This window comes from Pelodiscus sinensis, chromosome 5 (assembly GCF_052426305.1).
Source record: "Pelodiscus sinensis isolate ZL-2025 chromosome 5, ASM5242630v1, whole genome shotgun sequence".
NCBI classification, from domain to species: domain Eukaryota; kingdom Metazoa; phylum Chordata; order Testudines; family Trionychidae; genus Pelodiscus; species Pelodiscus sinensis.
The window spans coordinates 28,951,957-28,967,769 of record NC_143056.1 but is presented as its reverse complement, the minus strand read 5'-3'; the positions used below and the strand labels follow the sequence as shown (position 1 = coordinate 28,967,769).

General features: G+C 39.1%; 1 protein-coding gene across 4 annotated transcripts in view; it reads left to right on the top strand.

The window, feature by feature from the left end:
* The window catches only part of PPP4R4 (protein phosphatase 4 regulatory subunit 4), a 144,877-nt gene extending 130,244 nt beyond the window's left edge, over window positions 1-14,633 (top strand). For all 4 annotated transcript variants that reach the window (XM_006133679.5, XM_075926658.2, XM_075926657.2 and 1 more), the window contains 6 exons: window positions 1,905-1,980; window positions 2,435-2,512; window positions 2,863-2,956; window positions 3,707-3,777; window positions 4,741-4,891; window positions 12,464-14,633. In XM_006133679.5, coding sequence (XP_006133741.2) covers window positions 1,905-1,980; window positions 2,435-2,512; window positions 2,863-2,956; window positions 3,707-3,777; window positions 4,741-4,891; window positions 12,464-12,488 — 495 coding nt within the window. In that variant the 3' untranslated portion in view covers window positions 12,489-14,633. The remainder of the gene's footprint in view (window positions 1-1,904; window positions 1,981-2,434; window positions 2,513-2,862; window positions 2,957-3,706; window positions 3,778-4,740; window positions 4,892-12,463) is intronic.
* Window positions 14,634-15,813: the final 1,180 nt, after the last annotated feature.

Below are 15,813 nucleotides of genomic sequence, written 5' to 3'. Positions count from 1 at the left end.
TGTTTCCCATTACTGATAAGGGGATCGTCATGTTCACCCGCCTTGTCTCAAATCAGTGCCTACCAAGGGCATTCAAGGAGTAGGTTCTCCTCTCAACACTCCTCCCCAGAGAGAGCATATTCACTTTACGGGGCATATGGCTTGCCTCATTATCAATATCCTCCCTGGCATCCGGAATGGCACTATTATGACAGAAACCATAATGATCTCCCTATCACTAATGGTCCCCCTATCACTGTGGGGCACCTTGTCATGCCTCCCCTCCCCTCCTATATCTGCACAGAGGTCTGTGACCTCTACAAGTTCAGACCCATCACGTTCCCTATCTGAGGGCATGGACCTAGAGGAAGAGCAAATTGAGGACAAACCAATGGTACAGCAATCAGACACACCACCCAACGATAACTCCTCCTCCACTCCTGATGAAGTGGTTATCCCAAATGATCCAGCACCTGGTGATGATCTTAAACAGTTTGTTGTGTGGTTTGGTTTTTAGATACGAGAGGAACCAGTAAAAACACTTCAGATAAACTCTTGTTAACTTTATTGTGCACAGAATAGTAAAGGAAAGCAATGCAAAGTTACACAGATCCATTTCAATACATGAGATAATTAGCACAGACAATATAACAACACCTTTACCTAGGAAGATACACAAGCTACTCAAATATAAGAATATGAATATACATATACTTATTCCTATGAATATCACACACACACACACACACACACACGGTCGTGGCCTCTTTCTTTCCCCATGCGCAGAGGCATCCACAATGCATTGGGCCGTAGGAACTGGTTCACCTTGTTGCAGTGAGTAAGGTAGTGGAGATACCTTACTCCATCCCTCCCACTGATTAGATTTTCTACCCCTATATTTATACAAGACTTGGTCGGTCCAGTAATATCTACTAATTAATTACATTTGGAGTAAGATACCTATTATGCCAATATCTCGGATACATTTTGTTGTGCCAAAATATTGCAAAAGTGCTTAATTAATAGTTTTTGTCTGTCTCTGGAATTTTTCTCTTATCAAAAAATGGGATGTATTAGTACCAGGTTGTTTCTGGTCTTTTTGGTCTGGTCTTGCTGTCATGTACAAGTTATGCATAATTGGGCAAGCATTCCTGACTTTCCGCCACCCTTTCTGGCCTGGCCTGCGTGCATGCATATGTGCATGCTCAGGCTTGAGGCAGACCTAGTTTGAACTAGGGGGCAAGTGTAGACGTACCCTATCAGATTAGAGAGGTTCAACCTGTAATACATATATGAAAATATGTTGACTAAAATATGAGAAATTATTATATTCGGTTCAAATACCTTGTTTTCAATAAAGGTTTATTAACTCCAATACATACTTTAGATGCAGATTTTAGAGAAAACATAACACTTTAAATATATCATATCAGTTCGGATTTAAATATTGTCCATCTGTATTGATTTTGTATCTTCATGCTGTTCATTAGCTAGAGTTTTAATTTCCATATATATTCTAGAGACACATTAGCCACATTGCACAATAGATATAGTATTGCCATTTTAAACACTGGACCATATACTGGTCCAAATTTGGGAAAAACCTCCTCTTTCAGAAGATTCCTTCTTCCTCATGGCACGAGGAAGACAAGGCTTTCAAAAGAGCGTATTTGCTCTTCTGAAAAAAAAAGTGGAAGAACAGACATGTTCCCTGGATGCGGCAGAGTTTTTCTGGGATACCTCAGTATCCCAGAAAAACCCCATAGTGTAGACGTAACCTTATTGATAGAAGGGAACTATGTTAAAATAACTGAGAAAAGAAATTAATCTGTATGTTACTTAGTTGTAAGCATGCTCATTTAGATGAGACTTTCAACCTGTGCGAAGTGTAAATTCTCATTCACATGAAATTGTTTCCATAATAGGAGCAATTAGAAAAAGAGAAGCAGCAGAATGAGGGACGGTCGACCAGTATCAGTGATAAAATATTTGAAAAGAAGCGTAAGTTTTTGGGTTTTGAAGTTTTTTTGGTTTTGTGGGTCTTATTTTTATCTGGGGCGAGGGGTGATTCTTGGTAAATGAAATTAATATAGTATTATTTAGGAAACATAATGGTGGTTGTTAAACTTGGTAAAGAACTGTGGCTTTTTTAATTTGTCCCCTTAAAAATGGTAAGTTATGCAAAAAGGTCTTGGTACGTTAACATAGCATGATATTGGTTTCATTAATAAAATACATAAAAGCTTTAATTCGATACAAAGTTTCCTGCTAGGAAGGTAGTAGTGTAATTGCCTGTCTCTTATTTCTAGGGTGCCATTACCATATTATTATATATTATTACTGTTTTCCCTAGCATCATAACAGAGCTGTATATAATATTTTAAATTTTATGTAAAGATTATGTAAAGTAAGATTGTTTATCAGAGTGCAGTATTTAAAATAAACTTTGTTTTAGGTAGAGACAGTAAAACATCAACTTTGTCAAAAAGCATATCTCTTTCTGTTTCTGGAAGCTCTTCAAGTGCATCAACAAGTAAGAAACAATTCTTTAAAAACATTTTAGAATACTTCTATCTCTCCTGTGCAAGTTTAAAACCAGACAAAGGTACAATTGACTCCCCTGAGGCCAGGCTTGCACTCACTGTGCACATAAGAAAGCATTGCAGTGAAATATTTTCTTTATTGTTGTTTGGTAGTTCATGATGGGTGATATAACTGGAGTTTATTGCTATATCATCATCCTCCAGCTCTTTAATTTAGCATAATGGTCTCAAGCTCATGACCCATGGGCCATCTACAGCCAGAGCACTCTTCCTACTGATAAAAGACAAGTTGCAATCATTTCTGCTGTTTTAAAATTTATTTGTTGCTTATTTGTTTTAGGCAAAGAAGGGAAGAAATCTAAGTTAGTTCGAAGCCAGTCTTTCAGTACTCAAGCATTGCATCCAAAATATGGCAACATAGACAAGTGTTCTAAGTATGTTTTCTTCATTTTTAATTGCCCATTGAATAGATTCTGCTCCTAAGGTCAAATTCTGGTTATAGTTTGTAGAAATGCATATGTATTCTTCAAAGCATGGAGGAGAATATACACTCCAAAATGTACTGAATTCTAAGGTGTAACACCTCAGACCACCTAATAGCTGTGCAAAGCAGAAAAGCCTTCCCATTAGCATAACCTATCCCATCTCAGAGCTCTGACTAATGCAAAGCTTATATTATTAATTATTCTATGTACTTTTGGCCAAATCATGCCACTTTTCCTATGTTGTGCTCTCATATGCAAAACACTTCAAGCAATATTTTCCATCTGACTCTTTCCATCCAGGACAATGCCACAATAAATACTATTTTTGCAGCAAATGTTATCCACTTTATTCAGACACCATTACACTTTTTATTGTGCCATACACCTACATGGAGAACGTGCCAGATTTCTGTGCAGATGTACTAACTGCATAAGGCTCTAGTTCAGCAGTAGATTTTAATACATGCCTAACTTTAAGCACATGAGTCAATAGGACTGCTCACATGCTTAATGTTAGTTGCATGCCTAAGTACCTTGTTGAATAATGGCCTAAAGCAGCAGTTTCTTATAATTGAGAAGGTTGTGAATTTTTTGCATTGGGGTGAAAAAAATTCCATTTGGAGACCCAGAATCACTGCTTGTGACTTACATAGTTTAATGTGCAATAGGTAATAATATGTCACTTACTTATTTTTTTAGTAAAAGTTCTGCAACAGGATATACTTCTTCTATACCTGGAGTGGGAAAGGCTTCTATGCTACCATTTAGTGGTAAGTGTTGCTGATGTCTTTGTTTTACTATATATTTTAGAAATGTCTGTCTCTCCCTCTGTCTCTGGTGTGTCCGTTTGTTCAAGAATTCCTCTTAAACGATAAGAGCTAGGGCCACCAAATTTAGTATGCAGCTTCTTTTTATCATAGTGTTTGGTTGTGCTAAGACAATGGGATATGCCTGGAATTCAGTTGTTTCAGCATCCACCACCCAAGATTGTCCTAGGGAGCAGCTGCTGGCTACCATGTACCTCCCTCCCATGCCCCTGGCTAGTGACAAGGAGGAGCTGGCCAGCAGCCTATACACCCTCACCTCCGCCCCCGCCCTCCATGGAGAAGTGAGTGAGTGGGGTGTGCAGCCCCCACACTTCCAGTCTGGCCCCGGAGAGAAGCAGACCAGGGAGTCGGGGAGCAAAGCCGGGGAGCATGCGGGCAGCGGACAGCCCAGACGCGCCGCGGCTGTCCCGCTGCCGGCGTCCTCAGAGACTTTGCTCCCCGTCTCCCTGGTCTGCTGGTCTCCAGCAGACCAGGGAGACGCGGAGCAAACCCCGTTCGTAACTGCGGATCCGACATAAGTCGGATCCACGTAACTCGGGGACTGCCTGTATAACAATTAGCTATCTAGGTGGCATAAATTATGCTTGTAATTATTTGCATTCACAAATTTTGTATGTCAAAAGGGAGACTAGTTTTAAAAAGCTTCCTCTAGACATGTATCTCTCATATTTCATACATTAAAATTGATTGATTTTCTGTAGACCGTCTCAGAAAGTCTATAGATTATCAACTATTTTTCTGTACTTCAACATACGATTTTTTTAGCAAAAATCTTTATATTAGCACAGTTTTCTTATAGACAGGACAATTTTATGGTATATCAAACAGGAACAGCTGTTCAACCTACCCAAAGATGTGTTGTCCCTGTGTTTCATTTAGACTTAATTGTGTACTACTTTCTTTCAGATGATTCATTCCGGACACGTTCCTCCAATACTAGTGGGAATGTTGTCTTTTCTTCCAGTGCCACTGTAGCGACTTCCTCCCGTAGTACAACTAACTCAATCGACCAAAAGAACAATGGAACTAAAGACAGTCAGTCACGAAAAATGAGCTTGTAAGTGATTGATTAGTATGACCACCTTCTGGGAAATATTTATAAATGGAACTCAGAACAATCTATAAAATGCAGTTTATTTTTGTTCATATCTGTTGCGTGCAATTTTCTGTTCTCAGATTTTTGTGTACATAAATCAAATGAAATATTGTCTGTGAAAATTTGAGTTCTCCAAGCATGTTTATGATTATCTCATGCCCCAATGAACAATTCTTTCATATTTCTTTCATACTATTTCCTAAATGTATCTTTTGAATCTTTTTGAGTGGTTTTGGGAGTAGAATGCTGATCAGTATTTCCTTGCATATGGTTGGTTCTCAACAAATCACTTCTTAGGGTATGTCTACACAGCGAAGTTATTTTGAAATAACAGCTGTTATTTCGAAATAACTTTACCCGCATCTACACAGCCAAACCGCTATTTCGAAATTAAATCGAAATAGCGGAGGTCTTATTTCGTAATTGGTAAACCTCATTCCACAAGGAATAGCGCCAATTTTGAAATTGCTATTTTAAAATAAGCGCTGTGTAGACACTTATTTCAAATTAGGGGGCCTACAGCCCTTCCCAGGGTGCCCTGGTGTCCACTCTGGGCACAACCAAGAAAATTCCTCTCCCTCCCCTGCCTCCTCCCCCGGAGCCCTTAAAAGGGTGGACTCTCACTACAGTGCCTATGCCTCCTCCAAGCCCAGAGCCAGCAGTTGCTGCACCTGACCCAGTGGCCCCAGCATGAGCCAGGCAGCCAGTGCCAGCTAGCCCTCCACCGGTCCCCAGGAGCAGTCTGCCAGCTCCCAGGAGCCTGCCAGGGGCCGGAAAAGGCAGGCGCCTGCCTGGTCCAGTGCGGAGATCAGGGACCTAATTCAGGTTGGGGGGATGCCTACAACGTCCATGATCTCCGCCCTAAACGGAGGAACGCAACCGTCTGCAGGCGGATGGCTGCCAGCCTGGCGACCAAAGGCCACATGCGAACCCGGGAGCAGGTTCTCATGAAAATCAAGGAGCTACAGCAGGAGTATGCCAGGGCCACAGGGGGCAGCTCCTAACCAGGTCCACGGCAACTAGACCCAGACCCCTGTCCCTATTTTGATGCCGTGGACCGCATCCTAGGGGGCAGGATGGTCCATGACCCCCAGGTGGTCATCGACCCTGGGGCAGAGCTTGCTGCCTCCTGCCGCTCCAGCCCTTCCTGCTGCCTCTCCAGCTACCGCTCTTCCTCCCACTCCTTTTCCCCCGCCTGCTTCTTCCTTCCCACACCCCCAGGGATGCCAAGGCCTCCGCAGACATGATTCTGGGAGACAGTTGGGCCGGTGAGACCCCCAACCCTGAACTTCTCCTCCCCCTTCCTCCCATTGCCTCCCCCGGCCAGCTCCCTTCTCCCAGGTTTCCCCCTCCCCTCTCCCACCTTCCCTCCTCCCATCTCTCAACTTCTTTCCCTAGTCTCACCTCAGTTTCATTCCCCCCCACCCCAGTTTTGTTCAATAAAGAGGCTTTGTTGTAATGAACACGTGTCATTTATTGTACAGCAAGAAGGGGGGTTAGGGAGGAGTAAGTGGAAGGACATGAGGGAGCAATGAGGCACAAGCCCCCAATGGAGCACACCAGGGAGACTGTTACTGCCTGCAGAACGTGCTGCCAGGCTTGCAGCAACATGTCCAGGAGAACCACCAGAGTGTCCAGGGGCAGCTCTGGCTCCATGTTGCAGCGTGCTGTGATGTCCTGAGTGAGGGCAACCAGAACACGCAGAGAAAAAAATGCTTTGCTGTCCCTCATCAAGGTAGGCAAGCAAGCCGGGAAACCTTAGAACCAGCTGACCCGGGGAGTCCCTTTAAGCACAGGTCTCAGCCTCAGGCAGCAGCCACACAAGGTAACTCCTGACCTGATGCCCTGCCAGAACCAGTTCTGGCCAGCCTTAAATGCGATTCAGCATCCACTCAGTGTGGATGCGCTACTTTGAAATAGCAAAACGCTATTTCGAAATGCATTTTTTGTGTAGACACGTTATTTTGAAAAAAGCTATTTCGAAATAATGCTGTAGTGTTGACATATCCTTACTCTGATACTTTGGCTACGTGTTGCTAGTTTAGAGGTCTGCATTCTAATTTACAAGTACAAAATGTTTTATCTAGTTATGTTGTTACCTGGAATTATAATCCTTTTCTTAACTGAAAATGGTATTATACAACACATACCTTTTTGTATGCATACAAAAAATGCAAAGCAGATTTTGGATTGTTATCTTTGACATATTTTAACAAAATTCAAGGAAATGAAAAAAAGAAAGGCAGTTAACATGATATATACTCTACTCCATCCACAAGGACACATACTATCATTATCACAATTAGCAAACACCAAAATCTGACATTTACTCCGCCCCCTTTTCTAATACAACCAACCGTTACAGCAAGAATCTACAATTACTAGCTGTTAAGTTAAGCTTCTTAAATATGCTTTGTGCATGTAGCAATCCATCCTATCAACTTCACAATGAAGTGTTTTGTTTGCTGTGGGTGGAGCTAGTAGGAACACCTATAATTGAGGTTTTCTGGCAATTTACATTATAAAACCTTGATTTCATTTTCTTACAACTTGTTCTTACTTGTTCATACAAATTGTTTGGCTTGAAATTGTCCATGTTGCCAAAATAGTTCAGCTATTTCAGAGAAAAAAATTAGAGGAAGTTATATTGTCCTGCCCATGTTAAAAATTCTGGCCACCTTTTTCTTTGAAACTCCAGTGCTCCAATATTTTGGAGCAAGATCCTAACACTGGATAAGGAACATGGTCTTTGTGTCGGAGATGTGCCTTTTTCCTTGACTGTGAAAATCTGCTCAGATTTGGCCAAGTTAAAAGCTTTGAAAAATCTTTAGATTTTTAGCAACTAAATTTCCCAATGATTCCATCCACATTTTGGCATGCTCCAGCCAAAGGCTGAGTAGAACTTTTCCTTGCATGTGCCACGCCAAGTCTGGGTATGGGTACCTGAAATAAGAGCAACTCTGATGATGACCAATATGGGCATCAACGTGATGCTACATAACAGAATTTCTATTTTTCTGGGTTTCTTAAACCTAGGAAATTGTTGAAACAAAATTATGTTCAAAACATTATTCAGGTTGCAAGTCAAAGACTGAAAATATTAGAAAGTGACAGAGTCAAGGTTGCCTGTCCCTGGAAGTAAATTAGGTTTGTGCAGTTAAGGAGGTTGTTTTTAGGACCCTACCCTCATTGTTGCACGAGCTAGAAGGTTTTATAAATGAGGCAGGAGAATGCAGGAAGAGAAGGGAATGGGTCTTGCATTTAAGGCAGTTGAATGTTGCCCTGAAAAATTGTGTTCTCTCCCTGCCTCTGCCACTGATTTCCTGTGTGATGCTTGGCAAGTCTCTTCAGACACACTTTTTACAGATGGACACTGATTTTGCATTCCTCATTTGTTGGGTACCTGACCTAAGATTATTGGTATGTCTACACTGTAATTAATAATCCACGGTTGGCCTGTATCAGCTGACTTGGAATCACAAGGCTCTTGCTTTAGGGCTGTTAGTGCTGACATCTGGGTTCAGTGTGATGCCTGGGCTCTAGGAACCTATGAGGTGTGAGGGTCCCAGAGCTCGGGCCTGAGCAAGAACATTTATGCTGCAATTAAACAGCACCTCCCATAAACCCAAGTGAACTGGCACAGGCCAGCTGTGGGTATCTTATTGTAATGTATTCTTTGGGGACTGGTTTGAAAAAGTGCTTTGTACTCACTGCTGCAACTGAAATCAATATGCACTATGCTTTGCACATGGAATGTGCTATGATATGTTAAGTGCGCTGAAAAATCAGGTCCTAGATGTTTCAACTAATGTAGCTAAAACAATAATCTCTCCTCTGAGAGAAGGTGTTTGTGAAGGATACACATACTATACTGAAGAGTGCCATAGCAAATCTCATGAAGAAATGAATAATTCAGTCTTTAGAGCAGTGTTTGAATAGTGTGGAGTAATGAAGGCATGAGATCACACATTGAATGAATATAAAATAAAATATTGAATAGCTTCTTAAGTGAGGATCATCCATCCTGTGCACTGAATGAGGCAGGAATAATATGGAAAAATAGTGCATGATCAAATAATCAGACTGTCTGTCAATACATATGCACAAGGGTGCCCAACATTTAAGTGACTGACTTTGTAAAATTAATAATGTTTTATTAACATAGTTTTTGTGTGTAAATCTATACATATTTTTAAGTTTATGTATGTATGTAACTGAAAGATCAAGGTTTTTATAGATAGGTTAAAGATAAAAATCACAACTGGGTAGGATTTTAATTACATTTTAAATTGACATATTGTTTTGCTCAGTAATTATATAATTACCTATATTTCTTTGTTTCACAAACCTCTCTCATGCAAACAAATAGAAGTTCACTTTTGGTAGCATGACAAAAATATAAGAGTGATCATTTTTTGTGATTTGTAAATGGAGTCACAATCTTCATGGGACTTTCTAATATCCACGTGATGTACTTGGGTGAAGAAATTTGCATTGGAATCTTTACATTAGTAATTGTATGTTTACAAACTTACGCTGGGGCTCTGTTTCCTCTTGAGCCCACATCAGAGATGGGCATAAAGAAAAATGATCCATCTAATTCTTGGAATAATTTATATTTCTTAAATTAATCTAATTTTAATCATTATCCAATTCACACAGTAAATGTCAATTAGTAGAAAGACATCCATTGATTTTAGTGTCATTTGATTGGGCCTGTAGTTTTCAGGCAGTAGAAATCACATGAGTTAAGAATTGTGCAGAAGAGGCCTCCTATCATATCTGTGATGTCTTAATCACAGAAGATATAAGGATCTGAATTTAAGTATATTTTTGGACTATAGAAGAATCCCAAAGAATTATCAGTTAAATGCTTCAGCCCACAAGAGAGGCAATTTTCAGAGAAAAGCCTGGGTAGATCTGCTTGTTATTAGCGAATAGACACTATTAAATTGAGTCATCCTAGAACAGACATTGACTTGAATCATAAATGTTAGGAATGCTATAAGAATCATATTGTACTATTATGATGTTTAGTTTTATTGTTTTCATGTATGTGTTTCCTCATTTTTGAGGATTTTAGAAATTTTCTTTTAGCAAAAGATTTTTTTCATTATATTAATATAACATGATAACTAATTTAAATACAAGAAAGAAAGAAAGAAAATATTTGTGTGTGTTCTATAGAGGATTCAGTAAAAATCCTGGCCTGATAAACTGTTCAAGAAATCTGTTCTACTCCAGTACATTGGCATGCTGATAATGAGAATTTTGCACTAGGTTCTGTGGAGTAGAACCAACCTCCTAAAGAGCAGGGGAGAATTCCTGGCCCACTGATGTCAATAGCAAAGTCATTGGTGTCAAGGAAGCCTGGATTTCACCAAAATCTCAGTAACCGGTTTTCAGGCCACATATATTGGTGCATGAACCACATATATTGGTGATATCACATACATCATCCTTTTAGAGAAATAATACTGATAAGTGAATTGAGCACAAAGCTGGGAGTTAGGAGCTCCTGTCTTCTGTCTCCTTTCTGCCATTGACTTGCTTCATAGCTTTGAGCAGGTTGCATAACTTTCTAAACAGTATCAGAGGAGTAGCTGTGTTAGTCTGAATCTGAAAAAGCGATGAGGAGTCCTGTAGCACCTTAGGGTATGTCTGGACTACAAGGCTCTGTCAATGGAGCCATGTAGATGAGTTTACTAGACATAGGAAAATGAAGCAGCCATTTAAATAATCGCCGCTTCATTTACATCAAAATCATAAATGTTAGGAATGCTATAAGAATCCTATTGTACTATTATGATGTTTAGTTTTATTGTTTTCATGTATGTGTTTCCTCATTTTTGAGGATTTTAGAAATTTTCGTGAAATGAGGTTTACCGGAGCGGTCGACAAAGGCGTCCCTTGTCGACCGTGGCGCGTCCAGACTGCCCTGCTGTGCCGCCAAACAGCTGATCAGCACAGTGCAGCATCCATTTTTATGTAAATGAAGCAGCGATTATTTAAATTGCAGCTTCATTTTCCTATGTCTAGTAAACTCACCTACATGGCTCCATCGACGGAGCCATGTAGTCTAGACATATCCTTATAGACTTAACAGATTTATAACTGCCTCTGGAATTTCCACTATATGCATCAGACGAAGTGGGTCTTTGCCCACAAAAGCTTATGCTCCAATAAATCTGTTAGGGTATGTCTACACTACAGCATTATTTCAAAATATCTTATTTTGAAATAGTTAATTTGAAATAAGTTATTTTGAAATAACGTGTCTACACACAAAATGCATTTCAAAATAGCGTTTTGCTGTTTCAAAATAGCGGATCCACACTGAGTGGACACTGAATCTCATTTAAGGCCGGCCGGAACCAGATCCGGCAGGGCATCAGGTCAGGAGTTACTTTGTGTGGCTGCTGTCTGAGGTTACCTGAGGCCTGTGCTTAAAGTGACACCCCCTGAACAGCCGGTTCTCAGCTTTCCCTGCTTGCTTGCCTACCTTGATGAGGGACAGCAAAGCATTTTGTATCTGCGTGCTGTGGTTGCCCTCACTCGAGACACCACAGCACTCTGCAACATGGAGCCAAGACCTGCCTCTGTGCACTACTGTTACTACTCATTTCACGAGAAGTAATGGTAGTTCGAACTAGGAAGCCTAGTCCGAACTACCTAGTTCGTGCCCCGTGTAGCCGCGCTGCACGGGGTCCGAACCAGCGGGGTTTTAAAAATGGCGGCTCCCCGCTTATGCAAATGAAGCCCGGGAAATTCAAATCCCGGGCTTCATTTGCAAGTGCGGTATGCCTACATTACCCCGCTAGTTCAAACTAGGAGGGTAGTGTAGACATACCGTATGGTGCCACAGGACTCCTAGTCACTTTTTCTAAAAAGTGTTATCCTACTGCCAGTTTTAGTTAATAGCAATGTGAGTTGTTTTGGGCCCTCTTTCCCCTCTAATAAAATGGAGGCAGTGAATATCTTAGTGTCTATATATTAGAATGTCCTAAATATATTTTTGATAGAGAGAAGTGCCTTTTGATATGATGAGGTACCAAGAATCAGTGTTTGTTCAGATCTCTGAAATTAAATGTTGTTCTTCCAAAGATCTCTGTGCTTTTCATATATTGATTAATTGATCTTCCCACAACTTTTGTGAAATTGGCAAGTAATGTTTTACCAGTGGGTAAAGAAATTAAATGATAAGTTGTGACTTTCCAGTTCACATGTTGAAATCAGTGGCAGAATCAGAAATAAAACCCAGGAGACCTTTAACCACTAACTATATCATTCCTTGGGACTGGTACACATTTTACCAACATAACTGAAGCCTTCTGGAGCAGACTTGCTTGAGAAGTACCCCTCAGTATGAAATATGTCCTAAATTATGAGTTAATTGACTTTTTTGTAAAGTGGATTTCCAAGTAGTTCCTGCATAACAGATATGCCTCATATAATGGCACTTAGTATTCAGATATTACCAAATACTTGAATATATCAACAATAATTTTTAAATGTTTCTTCTTTTGTATAAAGAAAAAACAGAAAATCAAACTCTTAGATCATCTGACAGAAATGGAAGCACACCAAAGACTACTGGAGGCAAAGCGATTTTGTGATAACAATGGTTGGAGCAACAGCTGGGGAATCTGATGGCTGGACAGGAGAGACTTAGTGCATCTTGCTATGTTAAAACCTATCTTTTAAGCAATTTACTAAGTTGTAACATAACTCCATATAAATAATGTAATGGTTGCAGAATTCCAATGTTGTAGTGAAGTGTTAATGAAATGTAACTTTAGCTATGTGCTTTAACTGCTGCAGCTAAAGAGATAAGGTTTTTGTTCTTCAATTATGCCTTTGTAGTTCAGATTCTTGGATTTAGGATGCAAATATCCTACTTAATTGTACTTATTTAGGGTTTTAGCAGTTCCTAACATCCCTTTGTTATGGAAGAAAAATTTTCTGAAATTGTTCTATATATGGGATTAACAGAGAAATTAATTTCACCTTTCAAAAACTCTTCAAATTCAATTTAAACTAAAATCCAGAAGTACCACTAAGCAGATGAAATAAGATTGTGCTATGAATTGGGATGTGGTATTAATACGTGTACTAACTCAAGTTTATACAAATCCTTTACAAGTTTTCCAAAAATGTTCAAAGTAAATACCTCCAAATTATATCAGAATGATTTCTTTTGTTTCATAAGACAGTTTTGTTGTATAAATACATTATTTAATTTTTAGTATTTCAGAGTGTATTTTCTCTTCACCTAATATTTTAAAAATGATGAATCTAGTTTTTAATTAGCTGTTATTCCAAGCTATCATGCTTTAGCTTTGTCAACATTTGTTTGTATTAAGGCTGATGTTTCTATCAAACTTTGCCTGTGAAAAACATGCAGTTCTATTTAAAAAGTTCTATTTATGCCAATACTTGAGAGATACTGTATGAAGCTATTGTCAGCTTCTCTATTTCAAAATGCAATCAGCATAACTATATTGATATCAGAAAATATCTGTTTTTTAAATTTATTGGTGTATGATAAAGATGATCTAATTAGTGAATGCATGTGTGTGTGGTTAGTTTTTACCATGTGAAATAATGAATGATTAATGTACTCAGAATAAAAACTTAGGATAATGCAGTACTTGCATGTTTGTGGGAAAAAGAGTTATTTTTGCAATGTCTATTTTATAATTGAAGAAAAATAAAAGCATTTAATGATAGAAGTTATTTATTTTAAATAACACTGCAACCAGTTCTCTTGCTCTTCAGTGAAAATGTGCATTAGTAGTTTGCAGTGTATTGTCATGTAATGTCTGGATTATTAGCTCCTTATAGTATATTTGAATTTTGGTGAGCCTAGTCATAGCATTTATTAATTTATTCCTTCTTTCCTTGATATTATTTGCACTCTGTGGACATGAAGTATGGTGAGGCGTCATCTGGAGTCCTGTGTCCAGTTGTGGGCACTACATTTAGGAAAGATGTAGACCAGGGATGTCAAACTCCTGGCCCATGTGCCATCCCCGACCAAAGCAGTTGTGCTTTCTGGCCCAGGAATCCCAGCACACCTGATATGAACCCAGATATGTTAAGGACTGTTATAAAGAGGACAGTGATGATAATTGTTCTCCATATCCATTGAAGTAAAACAGAAAGCAGTGGGTTTAATCTCCAACAAGGGAGATGTGTTAGATAATAAGGAAACTTTTTAACTATAAGAGTAGTTAGTCACTAGAATAGATTTTCAAGTGAGGTTGTGGAATCCCATCACTAGAGGTTTTTAAGAACATTTTGGACAAACATATGTTAGGGATGGTCTAGATTCACTTTGTTCTGCACCTGATAATGGGGCTAGACTTGATGACTTATTGAGATCTCATCCAGCTCTACATTTCTATGACTCTATGATTGGTTCAAATCTGCAGTATTTTCTCTTTTGCTTGAGTTAGGCTCATTTAAATTACAGATTCTTTTTGAAAAATCTGCTCTGAACTTCCACTATGAAGAACATTGTGTATTGGTGCAAGAACACAGACCTCGCAAAGCAGTATCAGGAGAAATTGTTGAGCCTTGATTATTATGTGGTTTTCTGTGGCAGATGGATATGTTCTTCCTTTTCTCCTTTCTTCCACATTTCTGACTCTGGCAGGAAGATAGGCTATGTCTAGACTACATCCCTCTTTCGACAGAGGGTAAATTAAACACTTCAAAATTGCAAATGAAGTGAGGATTTAAATATCCTGCGCTTCATTTGCATAATAGCATCATGGTGCTCTTTCGAAAAAGCGCCATTTTGAAAATAAAAACGCGGTCTAGGCGCGGTTCTTTCAAAAATGGCAGGCTTTTTTGAAAGAGCCTATAAACCTCGTTTTTTGAGGATTACAGGATCTTTCGAAAAAGCCTGCCATTTTCGAAAGAACCATGTCTAGACCGTGGTTTTACTTTCGAAATGGTGCTTTTTCGGAAGAGTGCCATGACATGATTATGAAAAAGAAGCCCGGGATATTTAAATCCTCACTTCATTTGTAATTTCTAAGTGTCTAATTTACATCCATCTATCGAAAGGGGGATGTAGTCTAGACACAGCCATAGCGTTTTTCTTTTCAGTCTGTCCCCTTCATCTTCCCTTCTTCCTGGCCTTGTGGATCAACCTGTCTGTGGATGAATCTGTCTGTCTATATCTGTGTAGGTATTTTTATGTCTCCTATCATCATAATATCTGAGTAATCTTGGAAACACCTCAGTTGCACTTTGGACAGCTCTCCAGAAGTCTATATGAAAAAGAGTTCCAGTTGAGTCTGTTTACTTCATGAAATCTATATGAATCAATCCAAAGAGCCACAAGTGGCTCAATACACACAGAGTGTAATTATATCATTAAGATGAAGATACTGTGTTCTTTCTTCTTCTCCATTGAAATCACTATGCTCTTGTTTTGCATTTAGCCATCAGAAATACACATTTTTAAATGGTTTTTCTGTTCACTATTTCAGTGACTCTAGTCTGTGAATGGAGTTTTTTTTCCCCTTTACTGAAGTTTTCTGTCTCTTACTGAAAGGCAGCAATATTTGTTTAGGTATGTAGGAAACTTTCAAATCAATACATTTTTAATGTTCACATTACCATGGTATCTAGGTAATACAATATGGCAATGTACTTCAGCAGGGACACAGTTTTGGTGATACAAAATAGAACTGAAAAAGTCTACTTTTCCAGCTATTATTAATGTTATCTTTTGGAAATATTTTATTGTTTATAAAAAGTCCATATAAATGTGCTTTTATTACATTGCAAATGTGTGCCCTGAGAAAATAAGATGTATATATTCACTGAACTGAAAACCCTGATATGATCTTACAGGCTTGCTATGACTC